The sequence below is a fragment of the Pungitius pungitius genome, chromosome 21 (genome assembly GCF_949316345.1).
Source record: "Pungitius pungitius chromosome 21, fPunPun2.1, whole genome shotgun sequence".
Lineage (NCBI taxonomy): Eukaryota > Metazoa > Chordata > Actinopteri > Perciformes > Gasterosteidae > Pungitius > Pungitius pungitius.
The window spans coordinates 16,403,957-16,431,758 of NC_084920.1; the positions used below are offsets into that span (position 1 = coordinate 16,403,957).

At 45.3% G+C, this 27,802-nt stretch overlaps 3 protein-coding genes and 2 non-coding genes across 11 annotated transcripts; 3 read left to right on the forward strand and 2 right to left on the reverse strand.

Moving 5' to 3' along the window:
• Positions 1–221: 221 nt before the first annotated feature.
• Positions 222–303, reverse strand: trnal-uag (transfer RNA leucine (anticodon UAG)). The gene has a single exon. It is a non-coding gene; the product is annotated as a tRNA-Leu (tRNA).
• A 506-nt stretch (positions 304–809) lies between these two features.
• eef2k (eukaryotic elongation factor 2 kinase) lies at positions 810–10,329 on the forward strand. 6 transcript variants are annotated; one of them, XM_062560071.1, is made up of 20 exons: positions 810–1,122; positions 1,635–1,891; positions 2,343–2,402; positions 3,286–3,386; positions 4,895–4,955; positions 5,041–5,078; positions 5,611–5,782; positions 6,015–6,164; positions 6,242–6,374; positions 6,458–6,585; positions 6,675–6,888; positions 6,968–7,035; positions 7,369–7,446; positions 7,705–7,761; positions 7,938–8,003; positions 8,318–8,449; positions 8,913–9,101; positions 9,183–9,307; positions 9,488–9,666; positions 9,838–10,329. In XM_062560071.1, exons 2-20 carry the CDS (start codon positions 1,640–1,642, stop codon positions 9,945–9,947), a joined length of 2,313 nt encoding a protein of 770 aa, XP_062416055.1. In that variant the 5' UTR covers positions 810–1,122; positions 1,635–1,639; the 3' UTR covers positions 9,948–10,329. The 6 variants fall into 6 exon arrangements, with proteins under 6 accessions (XP_062416055.1, XP_062416056.1, XP_037320257.2 ...); XM_062560072.1 differs by lacking the exon at positions 2,343–2,402 and having other exon boundaries at positions 811–1,122; XM_037464360.2 differs by lacking the exon at positions 7,938–8,003 and having other exon boundaries at positions 813–1,122.
• A 252-nt stretch (positions 10,330–10,581) lies between these two features.
• trnal-aag (transfer RNA leucine (anticodon AAG)) lies at positions 10,582–10,663 on the forward strand. The gene has a single exon. It is a non-coding gene; the product is annotated as a tRNA-Leu (tRNA).
• polr3e (polymerase (RNA) III (DNA directed) polypeptide E) lies at positions 10,632–18,646 on the forward strand. 2 transcript variants are annotated; one of them, XM_037464365.2, is made up of 21 exons: positions 10,632–10,928; positions 11,616–11,715; positions 11,922–11,972; positions 12,089–12,166; positions 12,255–12,370; positions 12,891–12,973; positions 13,166–13,273; positions 13,490–13,539; positions 13,626–13,745; positions 13,826–13,911; positions 14,032–14,076; positions 14,161–14,252; positions 14,549–14,669; positions 14,770–14,851; positions 14,920–14,979; positions 15,143–15,300; positions 15,393–15,454; positions 15,530–15,963; positions 17,031–17,108; positions 17,679–17,801; positions 17,878–18,646. In XM_037464365.2, the coding sequence occupies exons 2-21, from the start codon at positions 11,677–11,679 to the stop codon at positions 17,932–17,934; spliced, it is 2,043 nt and encodes a 680-aa protein (XP_037320262.1). In that variant the 5' UTR covers positions 10,632–10,928; positions 11,616–11,676; the 3' UTR covers positions 17,935–18,646. The 2 variants fall into 2 exon arrangements, with proteins under 2 accessions (XP_037320262.1, XP_037320263.1); XM_037464366.2 differs by lacking the exon at positions 10,632–10,928 and having other exon boundaries at positions 11,628–11,715; positions 12,085–12,166.
• Positions 18,647–21,190: 2,544 nt separating this feature from the next.
• On the reverse strand, positions 21,191–26,699 carry LOC119213220 (cerebellar degeneration-related protein 2-like). The gene is made up of 6 exons (XM_037464381.2): positions 26,438–26,699; positions 25,672–25,784; positions 24,235–24,383; positions 23,979–24,149; positions 22,789–22,999; positions 21,191–22,709 (listed from the first exon to the last, which is right to left on the reverse strand). The coding sequence occupies exons 1-6, from the start codon at positions 26,517–26,519 to the stop codon at positions 22,071–22,073; spliced, it is 1,365 nt and encodes a 454-aa protein (XP_037320278.2). The 5' UTR covers positions 26,520–26,699; the 3' UTR covers positions 21,191–22,070.
• Positions 26,700–27,802: the final 1,103 nt, after the last annotated feature.

Below are 27,802 nucleotides of genomic sequence, written 5' to 3' on the forward strand. Positions count from 1 at the left end.
CTATGTATTTATTTGTGTTCTGTAAAGGTGTAAAGTTATATTAATACAATAATATATTACATTACATTATATATATTATTTTATTTAAGCATTTATTTATTTATACGTACATTACAGGACATTGTAACGTGAGAGAGAAGGTGCCCTACACTGCAGTAACCATACAAAGAAAATATTATTGATGTGCAAATTCTTGTGGACATCAAGTAAACAAAAATACCTGGCAGCGGTGGGATTCGAACCCACGCCATCGAAATGACTGGAGCCTAAATCCAGCGCCTTAGACCACTCGGCCACGCTACCTTATGAGCAGAGCACAACAATTTGAACTTTATATTCGTATCACCATGGTTCCTGGTTGGCTGATAGTGGCTAAAAACAGTCGTACTAATTATCGTTTTACTCATCTAAGGAGTCCGAGAAGGGGGATGAAAGGTAACTTGATGATAAAGGGTGCACCTTGATGACTTTAACTTATTTACGATTAACGTTGCTATCTAACGTTACCGTTCACTTTACTGGTTATCAGGATGTAACGTTAACGTTGGTACTTGGTCGTAACGACTAACGATAACGACTGCACAGCTAGCTTGTGTTACCGTGTCAGCTAACGCAACGTGATTATTCGCTTGGTGGTGCCTTCACTTCCGTAGTCGTCACTTCTAATGAGAAGACGTTAATGTTTGTATGCTGTTTATAAGTACGTAATATACTGTTATTATTTGTGCATTTCCTCTTGATATTGCAGATACCATCTTGACGGACTCTTCTCCCATTCATACAGAATTTGCGGATATTGTATCTGCTAATGATTATATTTCCGTTAGTCTTGAATGCAACTGGGCGTATGGGCGGGGCTTAACCGAGACCATTTCTAAGTGCACGGTGCTCACGTCGTCGTGGAGGACGGGAATAAGAACCGCGACCCGCTGCAAGGCTCGTCCCCGGACCGCCGGGATACATTGGAGAACCAGGACCGGCCCGGCTGCTGTGGGAGGAGAACTGAGCTGCTTCTGCTTAACTTCTAACTGTGAGACGGAAGTGGACCTGTCCCAAGCGACATTGTGTCACACAGTCTCCGTCAAGAGGGATAACACGCGGGTTTGTGCCCCCGGCTATAAGGTAGGTTTTTTTTTAATACGTGCATTCAAACATTAGACCAAAACAAACGTGAATATCTTTTTCAGAAATAGGTGCTGCAAGCATGCAAAATGGTGGCTGCTGCTTGATTTATATGGCAAACTGCTGTCAAGTGAGAGGGCTCACATGACAGCTGTCTGTGCAGCACATTGTGAAGCAGCCGGCAGCTTCTTTATCCTGCTTGGGTTTGCATTCATATCCACGAAAATCTGCAAACACAACTGCCCTCGAGTCGAGCATGTCGGTGGTCACAGTTGCGGTGCAACATGGGAGATCATTGCTTTTGCATGCTGATGCATAAGTAGATCAGTGTTTACGTTGCGTGCTTGTGATGGAGTGCACGTACTTCTACGGTAACACGGACCTCTGCCGCCATGAAACGGGGTTGTTGTTGACACGTACTTACATGGCTTCCTGCCACAGATTAACTTCCCACTCTCTCCTTTCCACTCCCTCTTCACATGTCTGCTCTCCTGTCGTCAACACAACACCAGGCATCATGGAGGATGAGCTGATGATGTTCAGCCTGGAGGAGGTGGGAAGCGCCAAGAGACCCCCAGAACAACGAGGTGGCTTCAACCATCGGCCGTCCTCCCTCAGTGAATCCAACGCCAGTGACGACGACTATGAGGACCACTTCATCTGCCCCATCCTGGACGACTCGGCCAAGGAGATCTGTCATTACCTGAAGAATGCAGCTAACGCCCGGCAGCTGTCAAGCTCTCTCCCTAAGAGCCACTTCAAGTACAGGGTGAGCGGTCGCCTTGGCAACATGATGCTGACATGAACATGTTGACATGACCTGCAGGGAGGGAGGGGAGAGGGGGAGAGGGGGGGGGGGTTGTTTAGATCTGCAAAAATAGCCTTTCCTTCTAAGGAGAGATGATCCGTTCTTGCCTGAACACGTGCACCAGCGTGTGGATCTATTTATTGAAGCTTGCCAAACACTCTTAAACGCTAAAGAGTGCTCTGTTGCATATAAACACTTAATGAGCTCAAAGTTGGGTCTTCTCCTCATGTGAGAGGGACTCGTTTCACTCTTATTGTGCTTCAGCCAACTGCCTTAATGTGTCGTACTTCATTTTTAAAGCAACAAGGCAATTTACATTGTTTAAACTTTCGGATTTTGCCGCTCAAATGTCAGATATTTTGTTCTCGTTCATTAATAAAAGGCCGTTCGTTTTCTTTACTTTTCCGCATAGAATGAAACCGAAAAGGTGGCTGAACCTCACCTGTACACGGTTTTGTCTCAGAGCGCACGGGTACGTTACAGATCAGTTGTGTCTTTCTTCTGTTCCTCTTCACCATCAGCGCTTTTCTCTTACTAATTCATTTTCTTTCCTTGTCCTTTGCTGAAAAACCCACTTCTGTACCAACATATTTTTCCACCTACTCTTATTTCTCTTCATGACCGATGTTCCAATCATCTCGTCCTCCCTTTCTTCTCACCGTATCCTTGGATTTTAATCTACACAAACCAAAACATGAATGTTGTACTGCATGTGTTTTAGCTTTCAAAACCACACTTTTTTTTGTTACAAATGTGCATTTTTCATTGTTGTTTTGGTCTCAGAAAGTTTTTTTTAATTCTAAAATTGTTGCAGAAAAAGACTAAAACTCCAGAGAGAAATTAGAGCTGGAATTTAAGCAGAGCTGTAAACAGGCTGCCTAAAAACCAAGGTGTAACCCCTCCTAGTTGTCTTCTAAATTTAAACTGGTTTTGAGGGTCTGATGGACAGCGAGACGAGGGAGACGTGCTGCATGATTCAGGGTTTGAGGTCACTGGAGCAGGTTTGGATTACAGCTTCATGGGTCCTACCAAGAAAATACTTCTTTCAAAAAGGCCACGACTGCAGATGGCCGTGAAGTGGTTACCATGGTTACCACATTCCTATTGAGGGAGCGGTACATTAATTCACTTAATGTTATGGATTAGGAAATCTTGGCTAACCCCAATTAATAGAATTATTCTGAGGCCAGTCTCATATTGAAATATTTAAATTTGCTTTTTGCTTTTTTTTGCTGAAGATGAGCTCATCATTGGAACTGACTTTTTTTTCCTCTTTCAAACCTGTTTGGGAGACTGATTTCTATGTTCCATAGAATCCTGTCGGCTCATAAGGTTGTTTCTGCTCATTGTGACAGGATCTTTGGAAACATGCCATCGAAAAGGCCAAAGCGATGCCCGACCCCTGGGCCCAGTTCCACATGGAGAAGATCCTGACTGAGCCCTGCGTGCGTTACAGGTACAGTGACCAGGTGCCGCTCTCTACCCAAAGCCTCTGAGCGACGGCTCCGTGCCATAAAGGGTACCAGCTAGCCAGCACCAGAACCCTGGAACCAGCACCGCAGACGTCATCTTTCCCAGATGACGTCATTTTTGATGCAAAACTTGCAGTATTTTTACAACCTGTGTTTTTTCACATTTTACCACATTGTTGACCTTGAAATTGGAATTAAATCTGCACTAACTGACGTCTCAGGGCAACACGCTGTGAACACAACAGCTCCACAAAGTCCATTTTGTGGCTCTTTGGCTGTGAAATGTTCCCTCGCTCTGTGTCTGCTTCTTAAGAGCAGTGACACATTGCAGGGCTTCTTCATATGTGGGTCAGTAGTGCTAAATCTGAACTGTTGACAAACATTAGTGTGTGTGTGTGTGTGTGTGTGTGTGTGTGTGTGTGTGTGTGTGTGTGTGTGTGTGTGTGTGTGTGTGTGTGTGTGTGTGTGTGTGTGTGTGTGTGTGTGTGTGTGTGTGTGTGTGTGTGTGTGTGTCATAACAAACTGGGGAGAGAAGCGATAGATTTTGGGCTCTACAAAAGAAATAAGAAAAAGAGGATTTATACGAGCTGGGATTTGTCTGCATTTTCTCTTCATGTGCTAATTTTACCCGCATGTAATTCCACTCCTCATTCCCTGTCTAAAGCCCCCCCCTCACCCCCCCTCACTGTGTAGCTCTGTCCCTCAGGCTGAAAGCGGGTTGTGTGTTTGTAGCAGAGTTTGATACTGAGTTTGTACTTTGAAGACACTCAGCTGTGAAGACTTGCAGCTGAACATACAGTTCATTATTAACCCAGGACACACTGACACACACACACACACACACACTGACCCAGACACACACACACACACACACACACACTGACCCAGACACACACACACACACACACTGCATGAGTTCCTCCCTGATTACATAAATTTAACATTGTAAATCCAATGGTTGCAGAGACAAAGGGCCCCTCGGTGTGAAGTGTCATGGAACCCTGGTTTCCTTCTTGTTGTTGTTGTTGTTCTGCAGAGAGGAAGCCGGATGCTTCACGTTCCTTAATGATAAGAATTCCAAACGAGCTGTTGACTCAGGAACTGCCTCACAGAGGGCAAAGAGTAACTTGGTTAACCTGATGGAGAGTTCTAGTGAGTTATAAAGGGACAAAGGAGTATTGTTTAACAGCTGGACATTAATGGACATTATTTGGATTAGTAGTTTATCTCCTTATTCCATGTCATCCATTAATCTTCACCCTATAAAAATTCAGAAATAAATAAAAAATTGCTGTCACAACTTTTCCAGAACTGAAGCTGATGGCTTCATGTTACAAAGATCTGATATTAAACAGTCAGATTTTAGTGTCTACATGTCTTTTCAGAATAAAACTCAACTTGAGGCTGATGTTTTTTCTGGGAATTTGGTTTCAATCCAAAGTATCCACGGAGCCTGTAAGGAAGACCCATCATTTAAATGTCCCTTTTTCAGGTACAATGCCATCACAGGAGAATGGGCTCAGGACCAGATCCACCTCAAGATGGCTGAGCAGGTATTCCTGCCCTTTAAGATCAAGGATTCTAAAGCCACTATTAAAGAAAAACCCGGTTTCTCATCTCTGGTCCTGTTCTTCACAGCCGTTTGGGAAAGGGGCCATGAGGGAGTGCTTCAGGACGTAAGTAGAATTTTCTCATCCAGCAGTTAATCCCCTAGAGGCCTTCTAGTGAGAAGATAACAGAGGTCTATTTTATAAGTGGCAGAGGTCCACATTTATTACTCTTACTCAGGAGGAAAGTTGCTGACACGTCATTTCAGAGCTAAAGATGGAACGGATCCCACGGAAGCAGCTCGTCCTCCGTTCATTGTTTTTGGGGTGAAGCGGAAGTGAAGCGTGTTCCTTTGTGTTCCTGTAGGACACTGGAAAGAAAGACAGAAGAGACAATGCACTAATTGTTTGTGTTAAATCCTCAGTTATGTGGGAAATGTGAAAGAGGCCTCCATTAAGCTCCCACTGTGCAGTATCCCACAGGAATATTCCCTTAGACGCCTAAAGTTAAACAAACGTTCTACAGCAGCATCGATGGGGTTCTGTCTCATTCTAGAGATGTTTATGAAAAATGTCACGTAGTCGCTGTGACGTCATCCGTTGGGGTGTGGATGAGAGAAATACTGCTCACGATGTAATATTTCATTTCTTTTCCCTCCAGGAAGAAGTTGTCAAATTTCTCACACAGCAGCAACTGGAAGTCTGCATCGAATTACGTGTCCAAGCGCTACATGGAGACAGTGGACAGAAACGTCTACTTTGAGGACGTCAGGCTGCAAATGGAGGCCAAACTGTGGGGCGAGGAGTACAACCGCCACCGCCCCCCCAAACAGGTGAGATCTGTAACCGATGTCTTTATGTTTGGTTTTACACTGGGAGAGAATATAAGCTGCAATACACACAATGATCTCTACTTTAGTTCCAACTCTCCTTTGTGGAGTTGGCAAAACTCATGATTGCATCATAAGAGAAGGACGGTAATAACACTGAATCAGTGGATTATGACACACACATTTTTTACAGTCTGACTGGAAGGTGAGTGTTGTTCTACTCTTTGTCCCTCAGGTGGACATCATGCAGATGTGTGTGATAGAGATGACAGACAGACCAGGTAAACCGCTCTTCCACCTGGAGCATTACATCGAGGGCAAGTACATCAAATACAACTCCAACTCCGGCTTTGTGAGGGACGAAAACATCCGACTCACCCCCCAGGTACCACGCGTAGTGTTAGTGATCAGATCAAGTGCATGTTTCAAATGAACTAAATCAATCATTATTGCACCCAACAGGCCTTTAGTCACTTCAGTTTTGAGCGATCGGCCCACCAGCTGATCGTGGTGGACATCCAAGGGGTCGGAGACCTCTACACGGACCCTCAGATCCACACGGAGCAGGGCACGGACTTCGGAGACGGAAATCTGGGTACGCGTCCCCTTTGGGGTGGACAGACTGCGGCTTTAAACCCGTTTGAAATGATGCTAATGACCTGTGTGCCTGTGTTCCAGGTGTGCGAGGCATGGCGCTGTTCTTCCACTCCCACCTGTGCAACAGGATCTGCAAGAGCATGGGCCTGACGCCTTTTGACCTTTCCCCTGCAGAGAAGTCCCAGCTGAACTGCACCAACAAGCTGCTCGTAACTTTAATTTGTATTTTATAATAAATGAAAGCAGTCCGCAGGAAGTCTTTTCATAACGGAAGCTTCATCTCATTTTGTGGTCTCAGAAGTCGGCTCAGACGGTGCTGAGGGGCCACGAGGAGCCCTGCGGGTCCCCTCGCGTTCGCACCATGTCGGGGAGCCGGTCGCATCCGATGCTGTCCCGTCTGTCCGAGACGTCGTCGGTGGACGAGAGCGACCCGGACTCGGTGCCGTGCTCCCCCCTCGCCATGGCCTGCTCCCCGCTGGCTGCTCACGGCTTCATGGGAAGGTCGCCTCTCGGTAAGAGGTCGCCAAGCTCGTGACTTACACGTGCAGAACGGTTACGCACATATAGTACAATAGTTTGTGCATTTCACAGGCTTCTCATTTATGGGACTGGGTGAACATGAACGAGTGAATAACAACAACAACAACGGTGAAAACGGGGTGAGTCATTCAGTCAATAAATATCTGTTGGTCCTCTTCATCTGTCAATCAAGCAGGTGATCAACATTTCCACCTACGTATCCTCATTTATTATTTACCGTGTAGGTCATGATGATTTGAAAAAACAAAGTTCAAGGAGCAGTGTGTAAAATTACTATTGACAACAAAATAGGTATAATTAGATGAATGAAAACATCTGCATGAATACTATTCCATTTCAGCCAATACGATACCTAAATACTAATAATAATAATTAATACTTAAATGTTCCTCGAATAAAACCGATACTGTGTCTGGAAAATGAATCTGTTTAATACAAGCTTGTGTTTGTAGGAGTCTGAGAGCGGAGGAGACAGCGGGTTCCCCAGCGAGAGGAGGAGCGACGGAGACCCCAACGACCACGTGGACGGGGTAATGCTTTACTTCAGACTTAATATTGATCAGGATTTGGGCTGAATACTTTTCTAAGTTAACGATATAATGTTCAAATTCTTAGTGCAGACACATTTTATTCTATTTTTGACACATTTGTGAACTTGCTTATGCACATTATCTTCAGCATCTCTCGCTCAGGCTCCTTCATTCCTCTCCTCTGGCTGTTAATGTTTCCTTTGCTCCACATGACGTCTAAATGGAGGTTTTATAAACACATGTTGTATTGTCACTTAGGCTCATCATCGCTACCAAAGAAATTGTTCAGAGTCGGATGAGGACAGTGTCAGACGGGTAAACCAACGTAGAGACAATAGTGTGTAAATGTCATCATCACCGTGATCCTGTCTCCTCCTCAGATTCCTCTCATCTTTGTTTCTTCCACTTTGTCTATTTCTCCTTTTAATTTGAATTTAGCAGCAAAATCGGTCCCTCACCTTCCCTCCTTCTGCTCTGTGTTCCCTCACTAGAGGAAGATGGTGTCTCCTTCAAGAGTCACTGCAGAATTCAATTCTTATAGTGATGACAGCGAATGGGTGATTATCATGTTCTTCCCAGGCTTGTGACGGCTGTTTTATGACTATTTATCAAGCACGGCTCTCTGATTGGAAGCGATTGGCACTTTTACCGCCTTTTCAGTCGTGGCATTTGGAACCGAAACACCATCTACCTCCATCCTGCACCACGCGGCCTATGACCATAACATAGTGTGTGTCTGTGCTCCTGTTTGTGTTGCACGCGCTGCGGCTCACATGAACGCACTGCTTTCAAAACGCCGCCTTCACACCGTCGTCTTTGCCTCACCTGCCGCTCCCCTCTTTGTCCATCTCCACCGTCTTTTCCTCCTCAGCTGACGGACGAGAAGTGGAGCTTCTACCATTCGTCCCGCGCTCACGTGCACCGCTCCTCCAGCGTGGCCACCGAGGTGGAGCGACTCGACGCTCTGCTGCAGAAGAAGATCGGCCAGTCGATCCTCGGAAAGGTGAAACATCAGAATAAAGGCCACATGTGGTCGGCTGGATGGAATAAAATTGTTGGCCTAAAATCTGGATCAAACCGTTTGAGTGTAAACTGCACAGAGCTCAGACCTTCATGTGATCATGTGATCCTTTTTTACCTAAAACTACTGGTACACATTTTGAAACTTTCTTGCCTCTTTGGGACAATTCTGTTTTCTTTCTTCTGCTCCCCCAAAAAATCAAAGATCCAGATTCTGGTCTTAAAAAATAAACTGGTGCACCGTCAGCGACAGGCAGCAGCAAACAATTCATTTTATTAAGACAAAACACACTTCCCGACTTTTAGCTCCCGTCAAAACCAGCCGTCCCACATTTGAAGAATTTCTCCGTCTGATAAGGTTCTGAACACACCTGCGTCGGCTGAAAGCTGCTTTGTTGTGTGAGCGTCATTTGTTGAAAATAATGGGGACCGACCTCCTGAACCAGGTGCACCTGGCGATGGTGCGGTACCATGAAGCGGGTCGCTTCTGCGAGAAGGACGAGCAGTGGGATCAGGAGTCGGCCATGTTGCACCTGGAGAGGGCGGCGCTGTGCGGAGAGCTGGAGGCCATCGTGGCCATGGGACAGTGCTGTCTGCGGCTGCCTCATCACATACTGCCCGACATGGAGCTGGAGGTACCAACAGTTCATTTAGCCTTTGGGTTTGGTGCAGTGGGCACCGGTTTTCTTTTTGACACGTGTCCCTGTCGTTGGCAGGATAACGCTGGAAACAAGATGAAGGGATTCAAATATCTCCTGCTGGCTGCGGAGGCCGGAGACAGATCTTCTATGATCATAGTGGCGAGAGCCTTTGATACTGGGATCAATCTGTCAGCTGACAGGTCAGGTTTTAAACTCCGGAAGGCTGGACTTCCTTATGAATGGACTCATGGGGAAAGATCAAATATGACAACACTGCCCCCTCGAAGGATTTCTAGATTCCTTTTTAAATATAGCAAAGGAAGATGCTCCTATATCTGCTGCTGACGGGTTTGTGTTGTTTCTATTTTACATCTATGCAGAAAGCAGGACTGGGGGGAAGCCATCCACTGGTATGAAAGTGTGTTGAACATGACGGACTACGACGAGGGAGGAGAGTTTGATGGGACGCAGGACGAGCCTCGCTACCTGCTGCTGGCCAGAGTGGCCGAGATGTACCAAGTGGGAGGCTGCAACCTCCAGGCAGACCCACAGAGAGCAGGTTGGACAATACATGAGGCTTCTCTCTTTTTGTCTGATTCTTATTGACAACAAGAAAAACAATTAATCTCTTTTCTTTGTCTATTGACATTTCCCCAATAAATAGCATTAATTGATGTATGTAATGGTCTCTGCCTCCATCCTAATGGCTCCTACCATCATTTATCTGCAGGTGATCTGTTTACAGAAGCAGCAGAAGCTGCCATGGAGGCCATGAAAGGTCGATTGGCTAACCAGTACTACAACAAGGCCGAAGAAGCCTGGGCGCTAATGGAGGAGTAATTTTGGATACACAGTTTTATTACACAAAGGTCACGGGAGTTAATTTTAACATATACAACCTAAATGTATACGGTTTACATATTTTTATTGTATTATATTATCTTTTTGCCAAGGTGATGTGTGTGTTTTTATCCTTCTAGAATGGAGCTTCAAGTTCCAGGTTTCTGTTTTTTCCTTTTCGGTTTCTTTTATTTAATTCCCTGTCTCTGATGAGAAGTGAAGTGAATGCGGTTGCATGAAAGAGAAGGTCTAAAAGATCAAAACAAAGTAAATAGTTTACTTACTCTGCTCTTCATTCATGTTGGAAGAATGCATGTTTAAAATTTGGAGCATAAAACAATTAAATAAAGTTTGCTTTTTGTGGGTAAACACGTGTAACTACTCCCTGGTTTCTGTCTTTCTTTCTCCAGTAGACAAATGTCTGTTCCAAGTGAATCACTTTATATAATTATTGTCCAAATCAAGATCTTCTCACAGTGAGGTAAGATGTCTCTGGACAGCATTTCGACTTCTCCTATGTTTCTCGTTACAATATGAAAATTAAACTTATACGCAACACTTTGTGTAGACATTAAGAAATTAAAATATGCCTTTTACATTTAACATATCACGTGATTGCTACGTGTTACCTCCAGGTAGCGTGGCCGAGCGGTCTAAGGCGCTGGATTAAGGCTCCAGTCTCCTCGGAGGCGTGGGTTCGAATCCCACCGCTGCCATGTACTTTTCGTTAAATCTTTCTCAAAGCTCTTAACAAACATTCACTCGTAACCAGTGAAAAAAAGATAAAGACTATACAAAAGACAACTTAACAGTGATCTCGCTGTGCATTATGGGTACGGGCTCCTCCCCACGTGTCTGTGCATAGCCGAGTCAACATGGTACCGACAGCCCTCAGATGCCCGGTTTAGACCCCTCTCCTGCTGCTGAGCGCACTTCTCAGTCACGGCTGTGATATTTGGAACCGTAGAGCGAAGTGTGCAGGTTTGTTTGTGTTGTCTATTGTTTGTGTTTTAGGAAACACAAAAGTCCCCAAGTGAATTGTGTGTTATTTTGATCTGATATTAGCACGCCGAGCTAGCTAGCTTACTCTCGGCTACCTGTGTGTTAGCTAGCTTGTTTAGTTGCGTGTACGTAGGTGTAAACTACCTATAAAAATGTTGCTCTTGGTCTTTGTTCCGCCTTCTTTTACACATGTATATCTGTAAGCGTTATGTCAGAATTAAACAAATAACCCGCAATAAAGTGCGGGCTTGTGACAAGTGAACTGAAGGGTTTGTTGCTAGCCGATCTAACCTAGCCAGTGATGGAACTTATTTTTACGAATACTTAACTTTAGTGAGTATTATGATTGGATACCGTGTTTTACGTGATAGCTGTGTACATATATACGGGTTGTCGCACTGCATGATGAGCAGTGGATTAAGGAGCACTGTCTTGCATCATGTACCGTTTACCTGTCTGTCAAAGCATCAGCTGACTCTGAAAGCTCTGACTCCGGACTTTTATTACTTCTTGTCAGATCTCGATGCAAGTAAAAAAACTATTTTCCAAATGTCTTGTAGACTGAAAACAATGTAACGACACAGTTTTGACGTGAATCTTTGTTGTTGTTTACATCCATCTCGGGTGTAACAGCAGTAATGTGTCAGCTCGTGTCTTTGTCTCCAGGTCTGTGGAAGCTGCAGATCCTGTTCTCCTCTCTCCTCCTCGCTGTGTGTTCTTCATCATCATGGCCAGCGGGGAGGACGACGACCCCATCATAGAGGAGGTATGTCTCCACGCCGCTTTGAGACTGGACATGCATCATATTTCATTCCCATTGTTGCTTGTGAGGCTGAAGTTTGATCAGTTTCTCAGCGCATCGTGTAGAAGACTTGACTGACATCAGCTCCACACACTTGTCTCTACGTTCGTTTACCCTCTGACCCTCTCCTCATCCAACAATCTTTCATCAGTGGTTTTCTTTCTTTTTAGATCGATGTTTATCTTGCCAAAAGCCTTTCTGATAAGCTGTATCTTTTCCAGGTAATACTTTACTTTATTGTACTTAATGCTGAGAACTATGACTCTTTGTTTCTATAACTCTGTAACATGATTGTTGTGTATTAGAGTTAATTCTAATTGATTGTTTTCCGAGGCAGTACCCTCTCCGACCATCCACCATGACGTACGATGATGTCAACCACTTATCAGCCAAGATTAAACCCAAGCAGCAAAGGGTAGAAAGGGCTCTTTTATTTATTCTTTGCATCAGCCAGCCATGTAGAGCGTGTTCATAATGTATGTTTTGTCCATTCAACGATTCAGGTGGAGTTGGAGATGGCCGTAGACGCGATGAGTCCAAACTACTGTCGCAGTAAAGGAGAGCAGATCGCTCTGAATGTGGACGGCACAACGTTCGACGAAACCAACACGTTTTCAGCGTAAGGCTTGAACCTCACCTGCACGCAGCTCTTTGTATTCCATCGTCCTCCTGGTGGGTGTCGGGTACTTCGCCACCGGTGCTGTACACCAAACGCTTCAACATGGGATCATTTACTTTCTGGCACGTACCAGGAGGAGGCTGTTGATACGGGTCACATGATTAGATGTCAAGACGGTTAGCTTAGCTTAGCATAGCATAAAGTCCAGGAACAAGGTGAACTATTTGAGCATTATCATACTCTGACATTATACTATTATACTATCCTCTGTGCAGCAGATACTTGAGCCAGAGGGCTGAACTTCAAGGTGCAATTTTAGGGGGAAGTAGTGTGTTGACTCAATCCACCAAAAGTCTAAATGAAAAGTGTGCACGCTTCTTTTTTCTCTGCAGACACTTTCCACCACCACTGATCTTCCAAACCCAGAAATGGTTGTTCACCTAACCCTCCTAAAAGGAGTAATGGTTGACTGAGAGCTACATTTCCCACAGACTAAACCTACTTGCTCCTTTCTCTCCAGGAAAATGATGGATAAACAGTCCTTCACCTCCATCCAGGCCACCACGAACACCTGCAGATATGCTGCTGCTGTGTTTCGTAAAGGTCTGGTCTGATCCTCTGGTCCTCTTTTTGCTTGTCTTTATTTGTAAATGCTGATATGTTCACAGGCTGTAAGAATCTTCCTTTTCTTGAGTTCTCTGTGTTTACTTTGAAGATGTCCAACTTCTCACTATGAACCACAATTGAGTACCAATAGGAGTATTTGCTTATCTGATTTATTTTTTGTATTAACAGGCGAACTTCATATCACACCTCTGACGGGGATCCTCCAGATGAGACCGAGCTTCTCTTACCTCGACAAGGCCGACACCAAAACCAGAGAGAGGGAAGCGGCCAATGAGGGTGTGTCATTTATTTCCAAGTTAGATAATTGGAAGAGATTTGAGTGGATGATTTTAAAACTATGGAGAACAAGTGGTACATTTTTTAGCTCCGTGTCAAACGAAGAGCAGCAACATTCTTTTGTATTCTCAAGAAAATACTTGATACTAAAACAAACATTGTGTACAAACTAGAAGCACAAAGTCGACTGTTATGTGACCAGTCTTTCGTCTGCAGGTGGAGATTCCTCCCAGGATGAAGCAGAGGAGGATGTAAAGGCCATCACGGTGAAGACACACACACACACACACACACACACACTGAACCGTGCATTTCTAAACCAATGAATGAAATCCCCATGTCTGCTCCCCAGGTGAGGTTTTCTCGCCCTGAGTCAGAGCAGGCGCGGCAGAGGCGGCTCCAGTCGTACGAGTTCCTCCAGAAGAAGCAGGCGGAGGAGCCGTGGGTTCACCTGCACTACCACGGGGTGAAGGTAGGCGCGTGCTCCTCATCAGGCTGCCGCTTTCCTCTTCTAAACGTTTGGGTTCATGTTTTGTCTTGGTGACGTTGTAGGACGGGCGCTCGGAGCATGAACGGCAGTACCTGCTCTGCCAGTCGGTGGACGCCTCCGAGAACTCCGAACTGGTCAAAACTCCCAAGTGAGTATCAACAAATTTAAAAAACAAGTTTAGATTATGTTTTGATTCAGTTTGAGTCTGCGAATTTTGAAATCTAATTTAATACCACGCTGAATATGTGTTTTTTCTTCTTGTGTGCAGGGAGTACCTGACCATGCTGATGCCCCCTCTTGCAGAGGAAAAACTGTAAGTGTTCCTCCCCCTACGAACCGGTGTGAGATTGAAACCGGATGCTTCATTGACACGTTCCCCTCTTTTTGTGGATGTTAGTGTGAAACCAGTCGGCCCCAGTAATGTTCTCTCCATGGCTCAACTGCGCACTCTGCCTCTGGGAGAGCAGGTGAAGACGCTGCTGAAGAACGGTGAGTCGAAGCGTTTCACACAAACTGAGCCAAGTTGCACCATTAGTGTGAGAATTCTAAACCTCTATTTCTGGTAAGGTTGTAAATGCAGTTCATTTAGATATCAGTAAGGTAGTGGGACTGCTGCTTTTATTACCTCCATGGAGTTTTTCTTTCATTCAGACTGGCGGTAAAGCATTTGTATCAATGTTAAACATGTGAAATGTTCGAGTCATGATTTGATTTTCAAATGAAATCCTCTTACTGCCATATAATGAACATTCAGTTTGATTATCCCTTTTATATGTCGTCTTCAGTGAAGGTGATGCCGTTCGCTAACCTCATGGGCCTCCTCGCCTCCGGCACCGACTCCACTGCGGCGCTGCGCTGCATCCAGCAGGTGGCGCTGCTGGTTCAGGGCAACTGGGTGGTGAAGAGGTGAGAGGAAAATGTCCCTCGACGGTTTTAATAGATTAAAGCTGACATTTGAGAGGTTGTGCGTTCTGAGGAGATTTTCTTCTTCTCTTTTTTCCTGCAGTGATGTTCTTTATCCTAAAAACACCTGCAGCCCTCACAGCGGCGTCCCTGCTGAGCTGCTCTGTCGCGGCCGAGACTTTGTGGTGAGCTGGTGCTGCTTCCATGAGAATGTGTGGTTCCTGAGTCCTGCTGAGCGTTGTTTCCTTTGTAGATGTGGAGGTTCACCAGGGAGCGCTCTGTGATGAGGAAGGAGATTACAGCCATCATCAAAGTGAGATGCACCTTCCTGCTTCTTAATGACCATGCAAATATTATTAAAATATGTTTCAGTTTGCAGCCATTTTATGTGATTTAATCACCTTTAACTATTTATTTAAACAGTTAGCAGTAAAAAGGCAAAAGTGGATCAACGTCTTCTTTCTGTTTCCTGCCAGCTTCCTCCAGAGGATGTGAAGGAGTTCCTGGAGCATGTTGCTGTTCCTCGAGTGAACCGGGGCTGGGAGTTCCTGCTTCCTACGGATTCCGAATTCATTAAGAAGCACCCGGACATCGGCCACAGGCAGCACATGCTGTGGCTCGGCATCCAGAGCAAGTGGGTTGCACTCAAAAGCAGTTTGAGGAATGTTTTTTTAATCCAGGTGTCGTCACTGACGTGTAATTAAACCCTTTGTCTTTCTTTTTAAGGTTGGAAAAGGTCTTCAACTTCTCCAAAGACGACTTCGGGCCCAAGGATTCCCCGCAGCCCGGTGCGTACGGAGCCAGCCGCAGGCGTTGAGGCTGGAACCTGGAGGCCGGGTCTGAGCTGATGTGTTGTTTTGCAGAGCCGCTCCACGTCAGCGGCGAGCAGCGCCTGAAGGCGGCGCACGAGCGCGCCGAAGGGAACAAGTCGTCTCTGCAGAGGGAGCTGGACGCCAGGCGGGCCGGGAGCGCCGGCGCCGTCAAACAGGAGCCCGTCAGCGACCGAGAGGACGAGCCCATGGACGCCTCGTCCTCCGTCCCCAACGGCTCCTCCAACGGCGTCCCCGGGGCGGCCTGCGACCACGCCGCCAGCGGCGACGCCTCGTCGCAGGAGCTGCAGGACTTTGTGATGAAGACTTTCAGGAAGCACTTTGTACTGACGCTCAGTGAGTTCAAGAGGCTGCTGAGCCTCCACCTCGCCTCCATGCCGGTGGGACGCAGCGTCTTCCCCTCCATCTCGGACCACATGCTGCAGGACGCCATTCTGCTCTGCCAGTGCAAACAGATAATGGTGCCTGTGAGTATTCAGGCCCGATTCCCACTGGAAGGTCTTTCTTTGATTTAAACATCGCAGCCTAGTTAGTGCTGTGCATCACGTAGATAAAATCCTCTTTAGCCCTTTTAACCCTCCCATTATATTAGTCTCTGATTTTCTTCATAGTGCCTGATCACAACAGAAGTAAATTAAGGCCTTTCCTAAGTTAAACAAAGATAACTTTATTCATCTTATTTGCACAGCAGAGCTGTTACTGATTTAAAGAGGATCGTTATTTTTTCTGTGGCTGTGATGCAGAAACATTTGATGCTTCTTATTCTTTATGAACTGTGACGTCCCCAAACATTAGGACTTGGATGTGATCTCAGATCACTGGACCCTCCTTTTGTGAACAAGCAGAGCTGATGGACATTACTCCACCTTCTTGATCTTGACTCCAGCTCAGACTGCCCGTAGCTATCGTTTCCTCGGACAGAATAACCAGATTAACGGGGGCTTTTCCCGGCTCTTTGTTGCTTGTAAAGCGGGAGGAGCTGAAGCGATGCAGACTCTCAGGTTCCACCTGATCTGGACCTGCTTTCTGTTTCCATGTGTCGCTGTGCTGCATCCCGTTTGGGTTTTACTCCATCAGTGTGCTTCAATCAGAGGATTTGAGCCGCCGTGGGAGATGGTTATGGCCAGACGCCATCTTTGTTGTGCAACAGATTACTGGCCTCAAAGCAAAGCTCCTTACTGCTGGGGGGGCGGGGGGGGCTAAGCCGCTCCGCTCACACGGGCAGATCTGGGATCAGGGCGATTTGCTTTCTTCATTGAGTTAAACGTTTGGTTGTCTGATGGGACACGGATCACTTCTTCACTGTCTGGTTGCTAATCCTCGCTGTCGGTCCTTCTGGACTCGGCCTCGTGTCGTTTTGGGCATTTTGTCAACAGACTTAATTACCAGACTAATTCGTCTGAGAAAAAGAAAAGAGCCAACTTCATTTTAGTAAAATGGCCCTTGTGCTCTTGAATCAAGACTTTGATGAACATGGCGTGACTTACACAACACCAGAAGCTCTTCTAACGTTTCTCTTTCCCTCCCACTTTAGTTTCCTGCTCAGACCACAGCGGCAGCAGATGAACAGAAGGTCTTTGCCTTGTGGGACACGGGGGACGAGTTTGACAAGGTAAACCTCACCACTTCCTCCTCGTGTGTGTGTGTGTGTGTGTGTGTGTGTGTGTGTGTGTGTGTGTGTGTGTGTGTGTGTGTTTCATATGCAGTAGAAGACTGACTCTCTTCAAATGTTTCCCAACACAAATTACTGCAAACGAATCTTACTCAAGAGTATTTCCTAAGATCAGGGAAGATACATGAGTTACAAAAGCTTCCTCTCAGCAGGTTTCCACAGAGCTGAGAGGAACAAATAGAAGAATAACAATAATAATCTGCAGAGAGGATGCATTGTCATAGTGCATTTTGAGTGTCTTGTTTTGGCTGAAAGCTCAATGAGGTCTCAAGGTCTCAGCTTTTTATCGTCTCTTTGTCACTGCTGGTGGTAACAAAGGCACTTCCTCTTATGTTTGATGGTTGTATTTGTGTTTTTTCATTTATTTTTAAAGTAACTAGTGTGCAATGGGATTTCCATCTCCAGTGAATTGTTGGTTAAAACCAAGACGCAGGACATAACATGTTAATGACTTTGCTTTCCAGGGAATGAAGCAGCTGTTAAACGAGTTGTGTGCGTTTCCTCCTGCAGCTTCGCCGCGTGCTCTACGACTTGTTCAACAAGAGCTACCGCATCAGGAGGAACGCGCTACAGGTCAAGCTGTCTCAGGAGTTCGGAGACGTCCCAAAGACGGACGTCAACCGGCTGCTGCAGGTGAGAGCGGCGATGGGCGATGGGGGGGGGGGCTTTCCCCCTGGGGAGCTTTTGTGTAACTCGTCTGTTGTTGCAGGAGTGCTGCATCAGCAGCGCCGGGATGTGGTACCTAAACGGAACGTTACAGTCCTGACACTGAGAGCGAGACCCCTCTTCCTCCATCTCTTCCACCTCTTCTTCATCATCATCATCATCGGCAGCAAGTCGATCCTCTCCTGGGTGTCTAGTGGGAGGACGTCCTGCGAGGGAGGGGGGTTGGAGGACAAAAGATATCGGCTGTCTGCTGAAGCAGATCTGACGCGATGGATCGGAACCCCTCACAAGTGTCTGAGGGGTAGAATATGAATGAAAAAAATAGCAAGAAATGTATGCGGTTAAGTAGAGTTTGACATTTCATTGAACCTTGTTAGATATTTTGTTATTATTAATAAATCAGCACGTCAGTCTCTATTTAAAGCAGCGTGGCTCAGTGCTTTATTTTTCTCCTGATTTGTAGATGTTGCCAGAAGAAACGAGTGTTATCTGTATCATCAACGATGTGTAAGCCTCGTGGGGAGAAAGTGGTTTTTAGTATTAACTCCACCAAATGAAAGTGACCCGTTGCTTTAAAACATCTCAAGTCACTTGGAGAAATATCTGCAAATTCATGCGTTGGTAAAAGGATTCTGCAACAAGCAGAAAGTCCCTGATGTCATTATTCTGTCAATCATGGCCACATTTTCCCTCTCATTCAGTCTGATGTAAACAGGGTGTTGAGGTGTGATTCTGGTTGAATGCACAAAGTTTGAAATGGTTTTCCTTTGGAAGAGATTTTTGGTTACGGCCAATAAAACTGCAATGTTGAATGGGTTTTTTTGTCATTTATTTGATCATAAATGTGTCTTATTTAAAAAAAATCTTTTCTTTTTTGACCCTACATATTTTGACTTTTTTCACAATATTTTTTTCCCATGACATGACTGGAATGATCTTAGATGGAACAACCTACACGTCCCTGTCACTAATGCCAAATGCCCCACATTTCTGTACTTAAAACCTTATCTGGGTTCAACCCTCAAGGGACATGCTGGCTCTTCCTAAATCCTTTTTTAGTTTTGGGTAAGGAGGGTAAACAAATCTACACCCTGTGCCAGACTGTCAGTTTAAGGTTGTCCACAGGATGCCCTGAAGTAGACAAACATGTGATTGTCTTGAAAAATGCCCTCAGAGGCTGTAATAAGTTTCATGTCAATGTGACCACTGAATGAGACACATCTGCTCATCTTTACTTCTCTCCCGTCAAAAAGGTGGAACCCTATAGGCTACGTAGCATGGCTAGTAAGTGCTAAAAGGCTAAAGCAAAGCAATTAACATCAAATTCAATTCAGTAGCAAAAGATTCTTCATCATTCTTGACAATGCCATCATAACTCAAGTGAACGCGCCTTGTGTTTCTGCATAACCCCTAGGGTTCACTTCTCCGAAACAACCGTGGGGACAATGCCCCCACTACTACCTCCGCGGCAGTGTGCTCAAGACTTGGCACGAGCGGGATTTGAACCCACTGGCGGTGCGCACAGAGGCTTCTGGGCTCTAGCTTGCACCCCTACACTACCAGTCCTGGTCACATTTTGGCAACTTTGATTCTCCTATTTAACCTTGAGCATGTGAGCTAAACCTCAAAACTCTTTTTAAATGCTATTTCCACATCTGGGCTTGAACCCAGAACCTTCAAGTGCAGTGCAGGGGCTTATGTCAGCAGCTCTACCACTGTGCTACTTCACCACACACTAACCAACCCTTTGTTTGTTGTATTTAACCTTGAGATTGCTACTCAAACCTGAAGTAAAGCCAAAGGCTCAAAACCAAGACTGGGCTTGAACCCACAACCTTCAAGTTCAGTGCAGGCTTGTGGCAGCAGCTCTCCCACTGTGCTAATTCACCACACACCAACCAATTCTTTGTTTCTCGTATTTAACCTTGAGACTGCTACTCAAACCTCAAAACTCTTTCAAAGCAGAAGTGATGGCTGCATGAAGGGGCATGAACCCACAACCTCAGACAGCAGGTTGGAGCCTGCAGCCCTTTAGTTGTTCCCTTGTACTATACAAGCACATGCCTCACCGTGTCCGTTTCTCATATTAGACCTTGGGATTGTTTACTAAACCTCAAAACTGTTTGAAAGTTTACAGTTTGAAGCCCTGACTGCAACCAAACCCTCCTTCTGAGAGAGCAGGTTTGAACTGAGGATCCTCCACACTTCAGCCTTCCTGCTATCTCCCTGCACTGTTCCACCACACACCTGTTGATGCTTTTGAATCCAACCTCAATTCTCATAGATTGGAATTCACAACCATTCCATACCGTTATAATAGAATTGCAGGTCAAGTAAAGTCATATAATGGCATTTCTAATAAAGCCCTAGTTGATTTCACTACTTTTGTGCTGTGATCCTTATTTCACTTTTTTCGAGATGTGTGCTGATGCCCGCGTGTGAATTGAGAGGATCCATACCCACTCCCCTATGGAGCTAAACCAGTCTGAGGGTCCTCCTCAGCTGAGTGGAGAATAAATCCTGGAATAAATAAACACGTTTGACACACGGCACCTTGAGGAGAGAGAATCAAATCCCAAATGTGGATCAGGAAGGTCAGCTTTGATTCCACTAGAGACACCAGAACTCACCATGTACTTGAAAGTATTGGACTACTTAAAAAAACCTAGTTTACAGAAGGTCTACTTACCTATAGGCTACCTGAATTTCTGAAAGTACTATATTTCTAAATATGCTATTTCTACACTTGTCTGCTGGAATCCATGTGAAAAAAATACTTCTCAGGTCAAATATTTATGCAATTAAAATGCGATTAATTTCGATTAATTAATTACAAAGCCTCTAATTAATTATATTCATATTTTTAATCGAGTCCCGGCCCTAGTAAAAATGCATCAATGACAGCTGTGTTTCTTTGCTCAATAAACATAGTTGATGTCAAACTTCTGTTTGCTTGTCATTAAAGTGGTGAGATGTTCCAAAAGAGGGTTTTTTAACTTTTGATATATTAATGTGTTAATGAGCTCAGGACAGGATTTAGAGATGCGTTTGCATATTAATGAAATAAATCATATATTAACATATATGAGTCACAACTAACTACAGTAACTTCAATTTTCATAAATCACATGTCATCACAATAGTTGAAGTGGTGCTTTTGGCTCCTTTAAATGTTATGATTTAGATGACATTTCCCATCACATCCATCGATGATTCTTTGGTTTCTGAGCGACGTGTCGAGTGGGTTTAAAGTGCAGCACTGTGTGTATTATTTTATATTCAGTAACTCAAAGTGCATCAGTGATTCACAAAGTCCAACCGCCTCTATAAACCCAGTTGATTCATTTACAACAATGAAAGACACAACTTTCCCGTTTTATGGCTCAAACATAAAGCACGATGATGACAGCGATTAAAACACAACATTTACTACATTTATCACGTGTCAAGTGTCAGAAGAGCATAATAACGTGCAATTCTCTAAAGTGCATCTCAATGGGATTTTTACAGACATCTACAAACTGTTTTAAGCTTAACAAGCACAAACGAACGTCTTCTAATCAAACACCGTCCCATTATATATATTATAATATATATATATATTAATATAAACATAAAATGCAATCAGGAGGCCGTTACCAAGTACATTGAGTTACTTCTTCTGGACCTCAGAACTTCCCTTTAATATCACACACGCAGCCGAATAACCATCGTACAATAATCAATAATCAATTCCTGGGAAATAAACTACAAAACAAATCCCTTTACACAAGAACTTCAACCACCAGCATCTAATAATATAAACTCCCCAAAGGCAAAACTATCCAAGAAGGTACTTAGTTTTGTATTTTTTTAGCTGCAGAGAATAATAAAGTTCCCATTGGATCAATCATTGCATTTTATTCAATGGGTCCTTAATCTCCTCATCGTTTTAGTCAAGGATCATTTTTACTTTATCTCTTCTAGAAGGACGTTGGATGAAAATGGTTTTTAAAAGATTATTGAACGCGGCTCGATTTCTGGAGGACTTTTCTACACGATTAGCACCAAATGACATGAAACGCAGGTCCCCAGCGCCGTGCCAGAGGAAGACCAGCGATGTGGGGGGGGGGGGGGGGGGTGCTTCATGTTCCTGCATCGCACACAGCGATTAATGACTGTGGCTGGAAGGACGCTGTTTTTGTGGGGGAGGGCGGGGGTGTGTGTATGTGTGAGGGGGGGGGGGGGGTTAAGCTACTAATGCACAACAGGCAGCCCCTCCCCACCTGAGGCTCCTGCTCGGTTTTCAATCAGGTCCTCTTTGGTTTTCTGAAGGCGGGAGAAGATCTCCCTGAAAAGTTCCTTGTACTCCGGCTGGTGAAAGTCCTCCTTGATCGTCACAGCGGGACCAGACGCAGTCTGAACCGACTCGCCATCCTCCTCCTCCTCCTCCTCCTCCTCCTCCTCCTCATCATCATCCTCCTCCTCCTCCTCCTCCTCCTCCCGCTGCGGCTGGCCGAGGTGGCAGCGCCGCAGCAGCTCCTCGTACTTCACCTGCAGGGCGCTGTACTGGGCGTCCACCTCGTTGAGCAGCGAGATCCCGCGGTACTTCACCCCCCCGGCACGGCGCACGCAGGAGCACTCGTGGTTGTGGCCCCCGTCGAGAGATCCTGGAGGCCTCATCGGCCGCTCACTGTCCCAGCGCTCCAGGAGCCAGGGGCCGCCGCCGGTCGCCGCCGCCGCCGCGTCCCCTTCGCTCTCCTCGTCCGAGTGGAGGAGCATGGCGTTGGGCAGCAGGCCGCGGACGGCGTCCGGCCCGGCGGACCTGGTGGAGGCGTCAGATTTCCAGAGCTGGCGGAGCTCCTCGGCCTCACGCTCCAGCTCAGCGGCTCGGACCTGAAAAGAGAGAGTTCAGAACCCAAGGAAAACTGAACAGGTGTCCTTGTGCCGTCACTCCGTGACGCGCCGTACGCACCCGACAGCGCTCCAGCCCGGCCAGCTGCTGCTCCAGCGCCGCGTTGTCCCGGGCCAGAAGCTCGGCCTCGCGCTCCGAGCGCTCCCTCTGAGCGCGCTCGCCGGCGAACTGAGTCTGCAGGCGGCGGAGGGACTGACGCAGAGACGCCTGCTCCTCCTCGTGCCACGACGCGCCGGGGGACCCGAGGCCGTCCGGCTCGTCGCAGTCGTCCCTGCACGGAGACGCAGGCGGTGGGATTTTTTTATAGGATGAATGTTCGGATTTTAGGGTTTTTGCCTGAACTTTGTGATACATTCGCAGTAGTTCTGACTGAAAAAGACCATGTGACCTCGAGGGGTCAACTGTTGTGTATTACTTTAATCACTGTGCGGGCTGATAATTGACCTTCTCTTGATAAAGAGGCAAAGTGAAAGGTGACGGATGTGTGCGTCGTGGCGAGAGAGGCCTACGCCACGGGTCAAAGGTCACAGCACTGCAGAGGCACAATGACAAACCCACTGTTTGGATTATGTTACAAGAAATCTTGAACAATGATTAATTTCAACCCCATTCCGATTGTTTTTTTATTAAAGTATATTTGTAGATAGAAGTATTTCTTTTGCTAGAATAAGCCATTAAATGAATGAATTAAATGAGCAGAATCGAGTATTACAAATATGCTGTGTGATCCAGCTCAGACTTTGACCTCCTTCCTTCCAACCTCATCCAGCACAGTTCAGACCTGCTGCTTCATCAGTGAGACTAAACTCATTGGATGAGGAAGTGAAACGCTCAGAGTGGGACCTTCTGCGACTCTGGAGGATTTGCTGCTTCCCTTCAGGAAGCTTACAAAGATCTTCTGGATCAGTGACAAGGCTCCTGAACCTGATTAAGAAATACGTTACAAACTAAACAGTTCTTCGAACCCTCAACAAGAGACACCTGGGCTGAATTGTTCCCTGCCACCATCCCAAGTCCATCGATCAGCAGTCATCAGGCCGAGATCGATCTTCTCATCTGACTCCAGTCAAGAGAAAGTGGATTTCCTAAATAACATTCCTTTGATTTGCTAGTTTTCTCTTGCGAGGACTCAAATATGTTCATTTCCACCTGAACGAGCCATTTATTATGAACCCGGGTTAACAATCCAAATTCTACCCCCCCCCCAAACGTTACACCTGTGAACCACACGACGGAGCATCACTCCTCACCCGAGTGGGCTCTGCAGCTCCGTCAGGCTGGACACACTGCGAGCGCTCCGAGGAGGCCACCTCTCCCTGCGTGGACGCCTCGGAGGCCGAGCCGGGTCCAGCTTCAGCGCCTCCACCTGGTGCTGGTGCTCCTCCACCTGCGTCTGCAGCTGCTCCACCGTCTCCGTCAGCCTGAGCCGAGAGCAAAACAAAGAAGGCCCGTTACCCGACGGACGCCTCGGATCCGGCTGTAAAGAGGAGCGTGAGGGGCCCTCACCCCTGGATCTTCTGCTGCGCCGCCCGGCTGTCCAGAACCAGCTGGAGGTTGCTGCGCTCCAGCTCCCGGGCCGACACGTCCAGCTGCTCGTACACTTTGGCGTGCTGGTCGTTCACCTGCCGCAGGAGGTCCACCTGCTTCGTCAGGTACTGGGGGAGGGACCAACAAATAACATGACAGAGCAGAGAAAGAAACATGACAATGCAGATTGTTCTTTAGAAATAAACAAATTAAAGATTTTGAAATTAAATGTACACTAAATTGAGTCTTAAACCTTTTTTTGCTGGTTAAAAGGGAATCGCAGAATTTTGTGCTTTTACTGCAAGACGTTTAAACAAATCAATCAGAAACAATAGTCTGTAAGGATTTGAATGGGGCTCCAATCATCATCATCATCATCATCAAATAGGCTTATGCTACGTTTCTTCATGTTATCAGCAAAGCAAAGGCCCGACATGAATGTTAAAAGCTAAAGCGGTTTCCCAGTTACACCTCAATGTCTCTAAATCCGTGGCTCCTTTAACAAGTTCCTCAACAGGTTATCTTATCAGCTGTGGAACACTTTGAACTTTTTCCTCATCTAATCTGCTTGCTGTCAATCAACAGACCAAACACAAACTTCACATTGACAACTGACCTTCATTTCTGCGTCCGGCTACACCGGCACACGGGAAATAAACGGTCAAAAGTCAATGACTGACAAGTAGGGTTAAAAATGTAATGCCTTGTTTGGAATGTTTACCTTTCGCAGCGTTAAGAGTGACAGTAAAGCAGTTAATTCATTGCATCAAAGGCTGAGAGCAGGATCCAGAAAGGTGACGTCACAAGTATCCAGTAAAGGTCTTAAGAGATTAAGAGTGTCAGGAGGGAGACACATTTAGTGCCAGATGAACCTTACTCCACAAAACCAAGAAGAAAACTGTCCTGAAAGTCTGGAGCCAAATGTTGTATTTCTAGAACTTAAGTTTAATATACAATCTTGAACTGATGATTTGTTTGAGATCCAGCATGAAGCTCCCTTTAATCCGTAGGACACCCTTTAAAGAATAACTACTTTTCTTCATGCATCTGTTATGCTTTCTAAAAGAACACTTAAATTGAAATGACCCAATTGTAACTCATAACTTCCATAATAAAGACTAAAAATGTGTAATGTTCCATTTGGTTAAATACCATAAAGAGCACCCTTTCTGTCATTGCGCAGCTCCATGTTCTTCATGAGTCTTTTTAAGAAAGTTTTCAATATAAAAACAGCTCAGTATTATTTTGTAAATTCCCCACAGCTTTTAGGCTAATTTGAAGTTTTTCTAATGCAATATAAACCTGCGATGGTCCAATTTGAAGAAGGAGAAGCTCAGTGCTTCATGAACCAAGCAAGTACCTGACTGACAGTTCCTTCTTATTTCTAGTAGACCCTCAGGTAACAGAGACCTTTACCTCGATCTCCTGCAGCTGCTCCTGGTTGGAGGAGTACATCTGCTGCAGACCTTGCTCCAGCTCCCGGTTTCGCTCCAGGAGAGACTTCCCGAGCTCGGCAGCCAGCTGGAGGTCTGCAGGAGAGACGGCGAGGAACACATTTGTATCCACCTATCGATCAAGTGAATATTCAAGTAATTTGGGAAGCAAGGACTGCTGGTTATTTCTCAAAGGGCCCATTTGCTTACCTGACTCGAGACAATTGCACTTATTGTCTCTCGTTTGTATGCCATTAAAAAAACAACTGTTAAATCAAGCAAAGATGAAAAGAATTGGAGCAAAGGGTAGAAATTACAAAGGGAAACCGACATGTTTGAGTGCAAGAGCACGTAAAGGAAGTCAAAGCCACGTTTTGTGTTTCCTCCCATCTGCCGCATACGTCCTGCTGACTGAGGGTAGGTTAGAGTAGGGTATGGGTATGGGTATGGGTAGGGGTAGGTTAACCCTTATCCAGCAGCCAGTCAAGGTGCTTTTTACATTAAAACAATGTGTCACTGAAACATAATAACCACGAATGAATGCATTTCACATTGTTAAGGGTAAAAACATGAAATCACATGGAAATTATATTTTAACCTCCTCTGCACCTTAGGGTTAAACAGTAAGTTTGTAACAAGCACATAAAATAGTTAAGCTACATTTAAATCTCATAATTGTTTGATTTGACTGTTAATATTCTAAACATGAGTGATGTGGTTCAGAGACAAAGGCTGTAAGGAAAATGTACCATGTTCAAGGTCCTGCTTGTCGTACCACGGTTCCTCCTCTTTGATCTCAAATTCTTGCTCCACAACCATGTCTGTCAACATCTCGGCGATTAAGAAAAGACTCCCACAGTTTGAGAATGAATCCTCTGATTAAACATGTCAATCACAGAGTGCAGTAAGCGGTGCATCCCGCGTCCTTCCTGCGGCTCAATGCGTGCGTTCATCTCCGTGCGGGGCGATGCGCCACTGCGCCTTCAACGGGTTCCCGGTGCGGAATTTCAGAATAAAGGCCGCCAACGTTGCAGCCAGTTCAAATATTGGTGTTTCCTTGGTTATTTATCAATTCAAGGTCTCTTTCTGAAAACAATAGTTTAGTATAAATAGTTCCACTGAGTGTTTTTACACAGTAATGACCCATGAAGCTTTTGTTCTACAGTAGGAGTTTTATTGTCTGCATTTTGAAATTATGTTGAAAGTAACGTTAACAAGTTGTTTTTTCTGTAATTATGTTGACGCAAAGTTTATTTGCAGACCTAATTCCAGAATAAAATAAATGAGTTATGTGTGGCAGTGGTTCTGTTTTTAAGCACTAATGAACAGCCTATAGCTATACACCGCTGTACAGAAACATAGTAGGAATCAAACTACGATAGACTATATAATAGTTTAATAGATAGTGTAACAGTTTGTACTTCTGCGTGTCGGTGATGTCTTTATTTCGTAGCCAATTTTGCTTTTATTTTGAAGATCAGACGGTGAGATATCCGGTTCCGATCTGTCCGTCTCTGTGAGTTTGACCATTCGTTTCACCACACCTGCTCGTCTGCGCGCGTCTCCGAGAAACCTGCGCGCGCGGAGTCGGAGGGACCACGTGGTGTCGCTGCAGCCCTAAACGGTCTGTACTTTCGACCGGAACGTTATTGTGCTGTTAATGTCATTTAATGTTATTTACAGGAGAGGTGAGATCTTTTTGCTAGATCCTTTTCAGAAGGATTCAAAACAATCCAAGATTGAAGCGTGTGTCATCAAACAAAATGTGCACTTGCCTGTTCTTGTGTATTTTCTTTTTTATTTGATTGTATTACATTTTGCTATTTGTTAAACAAACTAAGACACCACCTAAAACTTTTTTCCTGAGATACACCGTCCCATTTATATTTTAACGCCCCTTTTAAAGCATTATTTCAATAATAATAACATGTGTTCATTATGTGCATTTCCATCAGCAGGTGGCAGAGTAGCTTCATAATTATTTTCTCAATTCAGCTGAACGTTCCTAACATGAAGGTCTGCCTTTTGTTCAAAGAACACGTGCTTTACTGTTAGCCCTTTCTTTCATATCAAAGAAATACGAAAAGGAAATACTACTAAGATGTCTCAGACAA